The following is a 15,080-nucleotide window of genomic DNA, read 5'->3' on the forward strand; positions in this document are numbered from 1 at the left end:
GGTTTAAAAGGAGAGTGACAATAAAAGAAAGCCTTTATTTTCATCCAGAGTTACGAGTTGTCTGATATGAGGAAAGTGACGGTTTCTCCGTAAAGTGAACCGTCCGTCTTTGCTCTTTTTTTGCCAACCAGTTTACGTGCAGGATTCCAGAATCATAACGATAACATTCAACGTGTCTAATAATATGGCAGCAACATTTTGCACCAGTTTTAGAATGTTCACTACAACAGATGTTGAACCCCAACATGCTTATGTAAAATCAGCATAGTACGATATTCAGCTATCGACAGTTCTGCGTTGTGCGTCATAGCCTACGTCAGCCTACTCAGACAATGTTCTAAATAAAATGAATGATAATATGATAAATATCATAAAAAGGGTGGATGTCAATAATTAAATGAAAAATCATGTTGTATGATAAAATTATAAAGAAAAAAAAAAAAGTATTGATTTGTTCATAAAACCTTCTCACTTGCAGTTACAGCCAGAGGCCGCCAGGGGGGGGGGGGGGGTGCTGCAGCACCCTAAGCACCCCCACTTCCCGCGTCCCTGATCAATTTAATGATTTCTAGATTAATGTAGATGGATATCTTGGTGTAAATGGTATGTTTACTTGTTTTAATCACACAGAACTCAAAATGTCAACTAAACACATCCCTTGTTTTGTGTAGGCAATCCATTTCGTATCTGTCTAAATATATTGCCCAGAGTTAAATGTTTAGCTTGAATTTAGTCAATACACTAATTATTAAATTCGGTAATCAGACAATGGTATCACATATACATGAGCCAAAATGCAACTTTATTCCCCCGATGGATCAAACCTCAAATCGACAAATACAGAAATTGGCTTTAGTAAAGGAAAACATGTAAGCACCCTGAACATTGGGTTGAGCTAAATGATGCTTACAGAATCAACATATTCATCATGTGGACATACTTTCTGTACAAATTAAGAGTTCTATAGAGAGAATAAACCACAAATCATGAAGTTAAGGAATTCATAGTTCTCAAAAACCACATGTGTGCTAAACACAAGCAAACATACATTTTATAGCAGCCTATTTACAGAAGTCAGTTTGACTAAAACAAAAGTACTCTTTAAAGAACGTCAAATTCTGTCTAAAAGTTTGAGACAAACCCTTTTAAAAAACAAACATCAAACATTTAAAATAAAAAGATTTGGATCGCTTTTCTTATGTATGAGCTACATATAAGCGTCCTAAAAAGAAAACAACTCACAATAAGGAGTTATTAAGGGTGTGTGTGTGTGTGTGTGTGTGTGTGTGTGTGTGTGTGTGTGTGTGTGTGTGTGTGTGTTGTTTGTGTTTGTGTGTGTGTGTGTGTGTGTGTGTCCTAGACTCTAGTCGTCCAAGTTATAGTTTGGGTTGACCACCAGGATCACTTCCTGTTCCTCCCCTGCAGACTCCGCCCCCTTCAGACCCCCCTGAGACAGCTCTATGAGGATGTGATCCTGTTTGAGAGAGAGTGGGAACCAGGGAGAGAGAGAGGCAGAGAGAGAGAGAGATATAAACTCAGAACTCACCAAGCGTGAAGACAACATTGAATGGCATTCAGCGTGTATTTTATTCCATAATATCACACATTTCAAAATAAGTGAGGGGAGTCTTCAGGATTTTCTATGGGTCATGCGGGAATGGGAGCGGGAATAATAATGATATAATTGGTTGAAATGTTAAACCAGTGTGTCTATTTGGGGACCTGCGTGGTGGGGACCTGCGTGGTGGGGACCTGCGTGGTGAGGACCTGCGTGGTGGGGACCTGCGTGGTGGGGACCTGCGTGGTGGGGACCTGCGTGGTGGGGACCTGCGTGGTGGGGACCTGCGTGGTGGGGACCTGCGTGGTGAGGACCTGCGTGGTGGGGACCTGCGTGGTGGGGACCTGCGTGGTGGGGACCTGCGTGGTGGGGACCTGCGTGGTGGGACCTGTGAACTGAGTGGTGGTACTTACATAGTGCACCAGCCTGTTGAGGACCTTCTCTATCAGGCTCTTCCTGTTGATCAGCTCCTCCTCCGAGTCAATCTCAGACTCAATCTCACTCAGATACCAGTTCACCACCGCACTCTTCTTCAGCTCCTCCTCTTCCTCAGCTGGGAAGAAAGACACAAGACACAAACCGTTACATTCTAGTGTACAGGTCAAGTCAAAACTTAAAAAACAAACAAAGAAAGACCAATAAATCGGGAAACATGAGGGAAGCACAAGCACACCCACTTTAAGAAGGGGTTGGACTGTGTTGTAGTGGGTAGGGGTGGTCAAAGCCCAGAGAGAAGGTACTGGGCTCGTTGTGCTCAGCCCAATCTGTGGGCATCCCTGAGACAGACACCCCAAACCTCCACCTGCCTCTGATGGGGACGCCCTAACCTCCACCTGCCTCTGATGGGGACGCCCTAACCTCCACCTGCCTCTGATGGGGACGCCCTAACCTCCACCTGCTTCATATTATAGGATGATTTATTTCGTATTTAGTTAATAATACAGAACATAATGAACCTTAAAAATACAAATCTCCTACTAAATCGCAATCGCAATCTTGGTCTAAATAATCCCAATTCGATTATTCCCCAAATCATTCAGCCCTAGTCTGGGATGGGCCGTTCTCCATGGATCCAAACAGGAGCAGCGGCGTCACCGGGGGGGGGGGGGGGGGGGGGTCTGGGGCTCACCCTCCTCGGCGCGGCGCAGGTGCAGCACCAGCAGGTTGGAGATGCGTCTGTACTCGGTGAAGGACAGGCGGAGGGCCGGGAGGGCCTGGCTGCCCGGCTCGCCGGGGCCGCTCACTCCGTTGGTTCCGTTGGCGTTGCCGTGGCCGTTGGTTCCGTCGGTCCCGTTGACGCCGTTGGGAACGTCATGGCCTGGGTGGATGAGGGGACAGGATGGTCAGATTTGTGTATTTTATTTTGTATATGATTATTATGTTATGTATTGTTGTGTATACAGTATCAGTAGGTCGTGGTGTGCATGTGCGTTAGTATGCATGTGTGTTTGTACATTATGATTGTATGTATGAATGTATGTATATGTATATGTATGTTTGTATATATGTATGTTTGTATATATCTATGTTTACACATGTTTATATATGTATGTTTGTAAGTATGTTTGCATGTTTGTGCGTGCACTTGCATAGGCGTGTGTGCGTGCGTGTGCGTGTGTGTGTGTGTGTGTGTGTGTGTGTGTGTGTGTGTGTGTGTGTGTGTGTGTGTGTGTGTGTGTGTGTGTGTGTGTGTGTGTGTGTGTGGGGAGGTACCATTCTCCTGCGGCGGCTGCTCCTGCTCCTCCTCCTCCATTGGCTCGTCCTGCTCCAGGTTGATGTCCGGGGTCTCCACGCGAATGATGGACTTGTTGAGCAGGCGGAACGCCTCCTTCACGTGCTTCGGTTGCACCTGGGGGGCCGAAACAACCGCATCAACACGCATGCACACAAACACGTCCTCCAGAAAGCACCACCGTCAATAGGTGGTGCCTTGGTCCAACCCACTCCATCATTTTGAACGTTTTGAAAATGGATGTAAATATGTAAACTTTTCATTTCTTGGATTTTTTGGTTTACATCTTTTCATTTGCTCCTTCATGTATCTTATCGTTTATTTATTTTAATCTTTTATCTGTTTTGATTTGCTGTTTTCTTTAATGGATTTGATAAATTGTATTGCATTGCCTGAACACAAAGATTATATTTTAACTTGCACATCCGTTTGTAGGTTATTTCTGAAATTCCAGTCTGGGATAAATTAATTAATAGAGCAATAATTAATTAATTCATAGAATCTCTCCATATTTAGGTAGCATATCAGAGGGAGCCAATCAGAGGGGGCCAATTAGGGGGAGCCAATCGGAGGGAGCCAATCAAGCGGAGTGCATCGGCGGGAGCCAATCAGCGGCAGCGTCTCTAACCTCGTCGCAGCAGTGCATGCGGGCCATGCCCTCCGAGAGGCGGATCATGCTCTCTAGCTGGCGCACTGTGATCCTCCAGGCCGACTTGGACACGCCCCCCGAGGAGTCCCGCTGGCGCAGGTGCTTGTACTGCTCCACGATGAACTCCTCTGATTCGCTGGAGATCTGGAGGGAAGGAGGAACATGAGAGGAAACACAGCAGGTGGCCCCCGAGGGCACATGAGCCTGGGAAGAGGTCAACGCCGCACATGGATTTAAAACGCTCTCATGATGTGGACACAGACTGAAAGACAGACAGAGAGAGAGGGATGGACAGAGAGACAGACCGAGAGACAGACAGAGAGAGAGGGATGGACAGAGAGACAGACCGAGAGACACACAGAGAGAGAGGGATGGACAGAGAGACAGACCGAGAGACAGACAGAGAGAGAGGGATGGACAGAGAGACAGACCGAGAGACAGACAGAGAGAGAGGGATGGACAGAGAGCAGACCGAGAGACAGACAGAGAGAGAGGGATGGACAGAGAGACAGACCGAGAGACAGACAGAGAGAGAGGGATGGACAGAGAGACAGACCGAGAGACAGACAGAGAGAGAGGGATGGACAGAGAGACAGACCGAGAGACAGACAGAGAGAGAGGGATGGACAGAGAGCAGACCGAGAGACAGACAGAGAGAGAGGGATGGACAGAGAGCAGACCGAGAGACAGACAGAGAGAGAGGGATGGACAGAGACAGACCGAGAGACAGACAGAGAGAGACACAAAGAGGAAGACGGACGGGATGAAAAGAGAGACCGAAGACGGAAAGGCAGAGAATCAGACAGAAGGGATTGACAGGGATAGGTTGACGGATGGAGGGACAGATAGAATAGGAACACAGCCACAGCCACAGCCACACCCACACAGCCCCATGGTCACACCCCCACGGTCACACCCCCCCATGGTCAGACCCCCACGGTCAGACCCCCCCACGGTCACACCCCCACGGTCAGACCCCCACGGTCAGACCCCCACGGTCAGACCCCCCCATGGTCAGACCCCCACGGTCAGACCCCCCCATGGTCAGACCCCCATGGTCAGACCCCCACGGTCAGACCCCCACAGTCAGACCCCCCCATGGTCAGACCTCCACAGTCACACCCCCACGGTCGGACCCCCACGGTCACACCCCCACGGTCAGACCCCCACGGTCAGACCCCCACGGTCAGACCCCCACGGTCAGACCACCACGGTCAGACCCCCACCTTGGGTTTGAACTGCCGAGCAAAGAGCAGGTATCTGCGGATCTCGTCCAGCGAGTAGAGCCGGTCCACGGAGTCCTCCACGCGGGAGTGCAGGTCCACGATGCGCCTGGCGATGGCGTAGTCCGTCACCTAGGCAACACGCATTGGTTTATGGCCACGGCCGAGCATCCATTATTACCAATGTTTTCTGCTTGTCACAAAATGCTTTTGCATGTTTAATCCGAGCAACTTTTCCCAAGGTTTTTGAGTTTTTGACGTGTCCCCGATATTTTCGCAGTTCAAGAAAGGCGAAGAAGATACGAAAATCGTAGAATCTGACGTTGAGGTCATCTCAGCGTGAAAGGAAATATATAAATTACCGATAAATTATCCATTGACGTATTTTGCACTGAAGACACTTGCAGGATTAACACTATCACAGACACATACTCACACACACACAAACCCCCCCCAGCGCCCGCCCACCTCGTTGCAGTCGTCCACCAGGATGAAGAAGAGGTCGAAGCGGCTCATGATGGGGGCGCTCATGTTGACGTTCTGCTTCAGGCTCTTGCTGCGGTCGTAGCGCCCCCCCACCGGGTTGGCCGCCGCCAAGATGGACGTCCTGGCGTTCAGGGTGGCCTGGAGAGAGGGGGGAGGAGCTCTTTGTTAGTCTTTGACAATGGAAAGGAACAGGTGATATCCCTCTGTGTGTGTGTGTGTGTGTGTGTGTGTGTATGTGAGGTGTGTGTGTGTGTGTGTGTGTATATGTGAGGTGTGTGTGTACCTTGACTCCAGCCTTGGTTATGCTGATGGTCTGCTGCTCCATGGCTTCATGGATGGCCACCTGATCTCTCGTCTCCATCTTGTCAAACTCATCGATGCAACACACACCCTGGACAAACAATCACACACACACACACACACACACACACACACACACACACACACACACACACACACACACACACACACACACACACACACACACACACACACACACACACACACACACACACACACTACCATTACTACGTTTTTAGTCACAGAAACAAAGAAATACACTAACCACCTTGTTTAACTACGATTTAACTACTTCAAACTATTACCATTGATTTAACATAGCATGTCGTGTCATTAAGAGAATACACTATCCAGGCTCTAGCAGACTAATGATGACCCACAACCTGTGGTACTCACGTTGTCGGCGAGCATGAGCGCCCCAGCCTCGATGACGAACTCGTGGGACTCCTCGTCCCGGACGACGGCGGCCGTGAGACCGGCGGCCGTGCTGGCCTTACCACTGGTGTACACCGCCCGGGGGCTGAACTCCTCCACGTGCCTGCACACACACACACGCACACGCACGCACACACACACACACACGCACACACACACACACACGCACACACACACACACACACACACACACACACACACACACACACACACACACACACACACACACACACACACACATACACACAAACACACACATACACACACATACACACAAACACACACACACGCACAGTTTAGATTCGATTCGATGAGCCACATAGTCTCTCTTGGGAGGAATGTGTCTGGGCATTCGAGAGAAGGCAGAAGCAGCAGCATACGGCCGCTCCATATGCACACCATGTATCCATATACAATCAAACTACCGTCACATTCTTACATATTCTGATCGTGCATAAAGTTATTGGTGTTATAATCATTCATCTCACTACATTAACGTTACATTTAGCCACTTAAGACGCTTTGTTCCAAAGCATACGACTACAATCAAAAGGGAAAATGGATATTGGGGCAGGTACAACAACGACCACAGCGGGGGGTCAGTGAGTGTGAGTGGGATTGTGCAGGAGAATGCGTTGGTGCGACGCACTTGAGGAACTGGCTCTTGGCCGTGCTGGGGTCTCCCACGATGCACACGTTGATGTCTCCTCTCAGCGAGGTGCCCTCCATGGTCGTCTTGCCAACGCCTCCAAACAGCATGAGCAGCACGCCGCGCTTCACCTCGTCGTTGCCTGCGGTGACGCACACCAAACAACGACAACAAAGATTCACCGTCATGCCCCCATAATTCAACGTTAAGGTAATACCAGACTGTAGGGTAACAGTATTAATGACACCTGCCATGTTAAGATGCCTTTGAGCAAGGCACAGAAGGAAATAACACTAGCGAGCCAGTGTTATTTCAGGCTCTCCTTGTGTTCCAAGATGGGCACCAATCAGTAATACCAGGGGGTATTTCTGGACCGTGGGAGTTTTTAGTACCCAACTATTCTTCGGGCATGTCCACAATGATTAAGTGCAGTTAGTTATGCTAGTAGAGTAGAGAAGAGGTCAGCAGCCATTTATTAGTCCGATTCAGTACGGGCGGAAATAAATCAACCAATCTAATTGAAGTTAGAGGCCACGCCCCTGCTGCTCAGCTATTGGTGGATTCTGTGCCAACGTCGGCTCCTCGGGGCGACCAAAGGGCTCACCATGGATGGTGGGGAAGAGGCTGGTGCAGAGGTTGTGGTAGAGGTTCTTGTCCTGGCTCATCTCAAACACCTTCTCCCACTCCTTCACCGACATCTGGCTCTTGATGCTCTCTGCGGTCTGCTCCTCCTCGCGGAGCTCCTTCCCGCCAAACTACAGGCCGGAATAAAGATAAAATATAAAGACCATATATTAACTACTGTAAAGTACAACACTGTAAGATAAGTAAACTACAGGCCAGAATAAAGATAAAAAATAAACATCATATATTAACTACGGTAAAGAACAACACTGTAAGATAAGTAAACTATAGGCCAGAATAAAGATAAAAAATAAACATCATATATTAACTACGGTAAAGAACAACACTGTAAGATAAGTAAACTATAGGCCAGAATAAAGATAAAAAATAAACATCATATATTAACTACGGTAAAGAACAACACTGTAAGATAAGTAAACTACAGGCCAGAATAAAGATAAAAAATAAACATCATATATTAACTACGGTAAAGAACAACACTGTAAGATAAGTAAACTACAGGCCAGAATAAAGATAAAAAATAAACATCATATATTAACTACGGTAAAGAACAACACTGTAAGATAAGTAAACGACGGCCGAGAAAATAACACTAATATATTAACTATAGAAAAATACAACATTGTTATATAAATAAACTACGGGTGATAATAAAGACACTCGAATATTAACCACAGTACCAAAGTGTACAGTTGAATAACCCTAACCCTAGAGTACAGAATATGCGGTACTGTACTATAACAGTGAGTGTTACCCGTGGGTTGGTGGGGGCTACATAGCAGGCCAGGAACGCCAGTCTGTAGGAGAGCTCTCGGACCCCCAGAGCCTTGAGGCCCCTCATGCCCTCCGTCTCATAGCCCTGGCCCCCGCCCACGCGGGAACTGGTCTCCGTACGTAGGCCTGTCCAAACACACACACACACACACACACACACACACACGCACGCACGCACACACACACACACACACGCACACACACACACAAACACGCACACAAGCACCCAAACACACACACAAACACACACACACACACGTTATTAAGACACAGGTATCAGTTACAACACCAAACCCGTCGTGTTCAGATCAACACGGAGGAATGCGTTCTCTCCCCAATACATCCTCACGTGATATTTTTTAACAGTATAACATTGTTCATAACGTTATGACCAGCGATCCCCTTTATTACACGATGATGCAGATTCTGAGGTGGCTCTTGGTGGGTGGATGGGTGGGTGCAAGGTGGGGGGATGGAGGGATAGCCGGGGGAGCGTATGGTAGGGGGCAGGGGGGTGCTGCGTACCGGGGGTGCTGAGCTGGGACACGTCGGGCACCACGATGAGGGTGCCGGTGAAGTCGCAGCGGTCGCCGGCCTGCGCCGTCTCCACCGCCTCCGCCCTCAGGATCACCTCCATGGAGCGGGGGATGGAGCCGCGGGGAAGCTCCGCCTGGGTCTCCTGGATACGCACCTGCACACACACACACGCACACGCACACGCACGCACACACACACACACACACACACACACACACACACACACACACACCTTCAGCAACCCTAATATGACCACCTATTCTCACCTCATGTAATGTAATGTACATTTATTTAAACAGGAACAATGTACAAAGAAACGTTAACCTTGTTTAGACCAAGGACTTATGCATTGCAACAGGTTTTAGCCACATTCTATTTTCCTCCTGTAGTCCCTAGTAAATTATATTCTTTCATACAGACGTAATACCACAAACGAATGTCATAACCACACACACACACACACACACACATCTGGGGACCTTACCTTCTGGAAGTCGATGAACTTGGACTTGTGCGTGTCCAGGTGGAAGCGGGCGCGGTTGTTGCACACAGGGTTCCGGCAGATGGTGGGCAGGGCGTATTTGAACTGCTGTGGGACGTCCTTGATCAAGCCCTGGCAGTCCAGGCACAGAAAGGTGCCGCTCACCTGCAGAGAGGGCCAGGGGGGGTGGTCAGTCTACTGCTACGGGCCCAGACAACATGGTCAGTCTACTGCTACGGGCCCAGACAACGCTGTCAGTCTACTGCTACGGGCCCAGACAACGCTGTCAGTCTACTGCTACGGGCCCAGACAACGCTGTCAGTCTACTGCTACGGGCCCAGACAACGCTGTCAGTCTACTGCTACGGGCCCAGACAACGCTGTCAGTCTACTGCTACGGGCCCAGACAACGCTGTCAGTCTACTGCTACGGGCCCAGACAACGCTGTCAGTCTACTGCTACGGGCCCAGACAACGTGGTCAGTCTACTGCTACGGGCCCAGACAACGTGGTCAGTCTACTGCTACGGGCCCAGACAACGTGGTCAGTCTACTGCTACGGGCCCAGACAACGTGGTCAGTCTACTGCTACGGGCCCAGACAACGTCATATGTGTGCGTATGTGTAACCTTTTTCAGTTGTTATTTCAGAACAACTAGTTTGTTGTTCTCTGGAAATGTTCTAAGTGCGACAAGGGCCCTTTTCAGGCGCGTGTGCGTACATATTTATAATTTTAATTTCTACAAATCTGCGTTCACTTTTTGTAAATCCTCAGCATGTTTGTGTGTGTGTGCAGGCCCGCCGCTCCCTATATGCAGAGTACGCAGAGTGCGTAGGGCACCAAGTACCTGAGGGGGCACCAAAAATTAAGGTTTGTAAAAAAATAAAAAATTACATTATTGAATTAAAAAAATATGTAAATTAGTTATGAAGAGGCCCACCGTTGTTTGCTCTTAATTGTATAACCTATCACTCAATTTCGGCAAATTAGATGTTTTTACCTAATATAGGTGACGCTCGCGTAGGGCACCTTAGCGGCCCTGTGAGTGTGTGTGTGTGTGCGGTTGCACATGTGTGTGTGTGTGCGTGCCCACCAGCTCGGGATGCACGGGGTGGGTGCGCACCACCTGACCACTGATCTTCACCAGGGTGCCGATGCGCATGGAGGACAGCTCCCGTATCCTGGGAAACACACACGATACATTAAGAACACACACAAGCTAACGGTGGGATAACGGAGAGCTCATTATGAATCGAACTGCCTTTTGTACTTTTTTAACGCGAAAGTCAAACTGTTACAACGGTATCACAGGCTCAGTGTTTATAATTAATTGCAGATTTGGCCCCGGAGAGTATGTGGGATTGGGTCTCACTTGTGTCTGGTGGGCAGGTCTTGGATGGCCACGTAGAACTCTTTGCAGAGCGGCACTTCTCCGTGATCTCTAGCAAAGTTACGCACGGCGCAACACAGGAACGGATACACTCTGCAGACAGAAAACAACATCAGTTACAACCTATAGAACAGTCTTCTGGTGGTGGAATACCCTTTCCTTACCAACTACTAACCAGTGTTGTTGTTTTACATTTGCAAAAAGATTATACTCATAATAACAATTGGTGGGTTTACACTGGACTGTCTCAGAGTAATGTTAAATTTTGTAACAAATTATATGATATACTACTACTGATGCTCGTAATACCTTGGTTGTTTTTGATAGTAACAGTTAAATTATTGATATAATAATGTCAATAGAATAATGCAATAGTCACTATGTGCAAAGGAATTCCTCTCCTGTCAATATAAAGTGTATATTTTTTTAATTCGTAAAACTGCCCTGTACGTCTACTGTGACACCAAACTTTTCCATCCGAGATTTTAATCAAGCCCTGGTATATAAGAAACGTCGGCCGTGTTGTTGGTAACTATTACGGTATAACCACCTGTAGTACTCCTCCTGGATGGTGGTGGCCAGTTCCTGGTTGAAGCCCTCCAGATCAGCGAAGCTCACCAGAAGAGTATTCCTCTCAGGCCGAATCAACTCCTCCGCCTCCCTCACATACTTCACCTCCCCGTCTGCCGTCTGGAACCTACACATCAGAAAACAGAACAGCATTTACAACGGTATAACTACAAAGTTATAATAATGACGACCAAAAAGACGACCGATTGTTTGAAAAAGAAGAGGCGAATGGTTTATAGTAGTTCAATTAACTTATACAGCGCAGTTTTTTGGGCCACGATGCCTTTGTTGGAAACAATAATAGGTTCTGAAAATACTCACTCTTCCAAGAAAGCTTGAAATAACTTCTGGCATTTTTCTGCCAACTCGTCTTTCACGATATCTCCGGTGTTAACTACGGCGGGCGGTGCGACATCCATGGTGAAATAGTCTTAAAATCTAAATAAAAAGTTAAAGAAATGCAAGTAATGTGCAAGGATTTCCTCTAGGCATCCACAGCACCAAAAGGAAGAGGATGTTCTACGGTTTCGCGCGAAAACTTGGACCACGTGATCATCAGCGCGCCACTGTCAACCAATTGCTTTCGCCTGGTTCTGACGAGGTCTAATATAATCTGGATTGTGACCAATCCTGTCAAAGCAAAAAGTGCACATCCCCTCTTCTACCCGCGAAACAAAAGACGCATGGACTAAATCAGAGCCATAGAGAGAGAAGTGTTATCTCTCACTCTGGACTAAGTATATGCGCATGCAGTGAAATAGTTAAATACAGTACTTAAATTATTCTGAAAGTTGGTGGTTTGAAAGAGGATCTTTCTATTTCGTAATGAAAGAGACTGGCCACTAGAGGTCACCATTATGTTAGCTTTTTACAATACTCCCTCTCAACCATGCTCTCAACTTCTTAATGCTAGACAAAGGGGCCTAAACCAATACTTCAATGTCACAAACAGTCACCCGGACTGCAGCAGGGGGTCTGCAAAGGTGAAGGCTAGACTCTTAATACAGTGGTGATATGGTAATAGAGATCGAAAACCATAGATACACTTATATAGGTCGTTTTCATAAAACATGTTGCTTTTCCTACTGTTATGTGTTCTTCGAACCTAAGGGTGGCGGTGTTTACTACTACTGATTACAATTACTTTTGCAATGCATGCAGAAAACACCAACCCCACATAATATTATCCATTGTATAAAAATGCTATTCAAACACAGTTTTCCCATCATATTGTGGATAATGTCCACTTTTTATCCATTTATTCTATGTTTGTTTGTGTTTTTAATAAATATATATTTTAAATGATTGTAAAACAATAAATATATACATAGCCTGTATATGTGCTAATACAGTGTGCTGTTGACTCCAAAATGGCTCTCAAGGGAAATTATTATTAGTTTGCAGCAAAGCCGGGGCCACTCTTCACTGAAGCAGGGTGGTGGTGTTAAAGCCGGTTCAATTAACGTTTTGCAGAGGCTGGTACATGGCGAGGGGCTCCAGGTTGCCATGCAGGAAATCTCTCCTTGTGTGTGGTGATGGCTGGCTTAAAGGTGACACATTATACCACCAGGTGTGAGGGTGAATAGCCATAACAAGCCGTTTTGCAAATCTGCCTGTTCTGACATCACAAGTGGGCGTGACCACCTAGATGTGTGCTGGACAGATCAGTCTTACCAGCCTACCCAGTGGAGTGTAGAAAACTTTGATCATCTATCCGTCATGCATCTAGGTGGACACGCCCACTTGTGATGTCAGATGAGGCAGATTCTCCAAACGGCTTGTAACTGCTTATCACACTCACAACTGGTGGAACAATATGGCACCTTTAACCAGTGCCCACTGATTGCTCAACGTGCAACAGGTGTTCAGCCTCCGGATCAACTCCTCCGCCTCCCTCACATACTTCCTCCCACCTCCCAGTCTCCCGTCTGGAACCTGCACACCAGAAACCAGAACTGCATTTACAACGGTGTAACTACAAAGCTATAATAATGACGACCAAAGAGACGACAGATTGTTTGAAAAATAAGAGCCTGTGATGTTAAGGCTGGTTCATTTTAAGTTTTGCAGAGGATGATAAATGAGCTGATGATCGATGTTGCCATGCAGCAGATCTCTCCTTGTGTGGGGATGGCTGGTTCAACCTGTGCACACTGATTGCTCATTGTACAACAGGTGCAAGCCTCACCCAGCCCCAGAGTCCAATCAGTCTGACTCGGAATCATCCACACATACTCCCACATTGTTACAATACAGTGTGCGGTTCGTCTTCAAAGTGGTTCCGGAAGAACCCCATCCAGACTGTATGTGTTTGAATAGAGTGTAGTGCAATCGCTCCAAAATGGCTCCCTATGGAGCCTGTATACGTTTCAATACACTGTGTGATCCAGCTCCACAATGGCGGCACGGGGAGCCCAGTGGACGCTGTACACACAGTGTTTTAATAGGGTGGCATGTCAATAAACGAGACATGAGGGATTCTATCGCTCCTCTTCTCCAGCCGGGAGCAATAGGGATGGCCCTGACTAGCTATTGGTTTCACCTATCACACCGCATAAAGAGACCAGGAAGTGAACAGGAAGTAGTTGCGGGCTATTTGGATCCAGCCCATGCATCTCTTTCCAGCGCCGTTTTCCCAGGATTGTTTCGCGGGCAGGAAGCGCAGCCTCTCTGACACTGGAAGAACCATCTGTGTTGAGGACCGCCAAGGCACGGACGCACTCACACACATTGTCAAACAGTCACATCCACAGACTCATGCGTAAAAACACACACATTGTCACACAAAGTCACATACACAGACACCATCATTCACATACACACAAACAAACACAGACACAAGAACAAACACTATCCATCCCATACACACACAAATACGCACGCATACACCCAAACAGCAATTCACACGCACAAACACCATAAACATTCACACACAAACGCCATCATTCACATGCAAACACACACAAATATGCATGCATGCATTCACACACATGTAAACACTCACATTCATATAAACACAAACAAAACGAACACCATCACTCACATACACATGCATTCACACACATGCATGTTCATGGGCACACGTACACACACAAACACGTACACACACTCACGCACACACCTGCAGGAGACAGAGAGCAGGTAAGATGGCAGCATCAAAGTAGCAACCAGTAGCGTGACGGCGGCAGCTGCAGCCAGACCAACTGGTGCGTCTGGGAGAGACAGTCAGACACGGAAGTCTAGAGACCTCCACACAGACAAACTGTATCTGTAATCAGGTCCATCCACGCATTGGCGGAGCCAACACATCTTGGTTCAGGTGTTATTTTATGAATGGGCGACCGTTAAGCAAGGAGCTCAGGTTTTTCAGGTTTACGTGCTTCGTACGTTGTTCGTTTTTGAGATTCAGATGATTGTTTGTTTGCACAGTTCTGCAGCGACTTCTACATTTGGGTGGGGGGGAGGGGGGGGGGGCGGTTACTCACTGTCCGCACTAATGCTCTTTTGTAGGTAAAAGAGCAGCCAAGTCGGCGGAAAAATATTTTGATTTCCTCAATGATGTGTGAAGTGTGTGTCTCTCTATCTGCTCTCTATATGCTCCGATGTAATTCCCCTACACTACGGTGATGTCATGCATCTTGCCCCCAGGTTAC

General features: G+C 47.5%; 2 protein-coding genes across 2 annotated transcripts in view; both read right to left on the minus strand.

The window, feature by feature from the left end:
* ndufb3 (NADH:ubiquinone oxidoreductase subunit B3) overlaps positions 1 to 15,080 on the minus strand; it is a 146,964-nt gene that overhangs the window by 112,514 nt on the left and 19,370 nt on the right. The window lies entirely within an intron of this gene.
* On the minus strand, positions 782 to 11,961 carry mcm6 (minichromosome maintenance complex component 6). The gene is made up of 18 exons (XM_060058900.1): positions 11,749 to 11,961; positions 11,408 to 11,554; positions 10,840 to 10,950; positions 10,561 to 10,648; positions 9,473 to 9,634; positions 8,977 to 9,142; positions 8,432 to 8,577; positions 7,637 to 7,787; positions 7,033 to 7,174; positions 6,345 to 6,486; positions 5,932 to 6,039; positions 5,631 to 5,786; positions 5,166 to 5,294; positions 3,919 to 4,083; positions 3,272 to 3,407; positions 2,688 to 2,876; positions 1,972 to 2,111; positions 782 to 1,474 (listed from the first exon to the last, which is right to left on the minus strand). Exons 1-18 carry the CDS (start codon positions 11,844 to 11,846, stop codon positions 1,364 to 1,366), a joined length of 2,487 nt encoding a protein of 828 aa, XP_059914883.1. The 5' UTR covers positions 11,847 to 11,961; the 3' UTR covers positions 782 to 1,363.

The sequence above is a fragment of the Gadus macrocephalus genome, chromosome 8 (assembly GCF_031168955.1).
Source record: "Gadus macrocephalus chromosome 8, ASM3116895v1".
Lineage (NCBI taxonomy): Eukaryota > Metazoa > Chordata > Actinopteri > Gadiformes > Gadidae > Gadus > Gadus macrocephalus.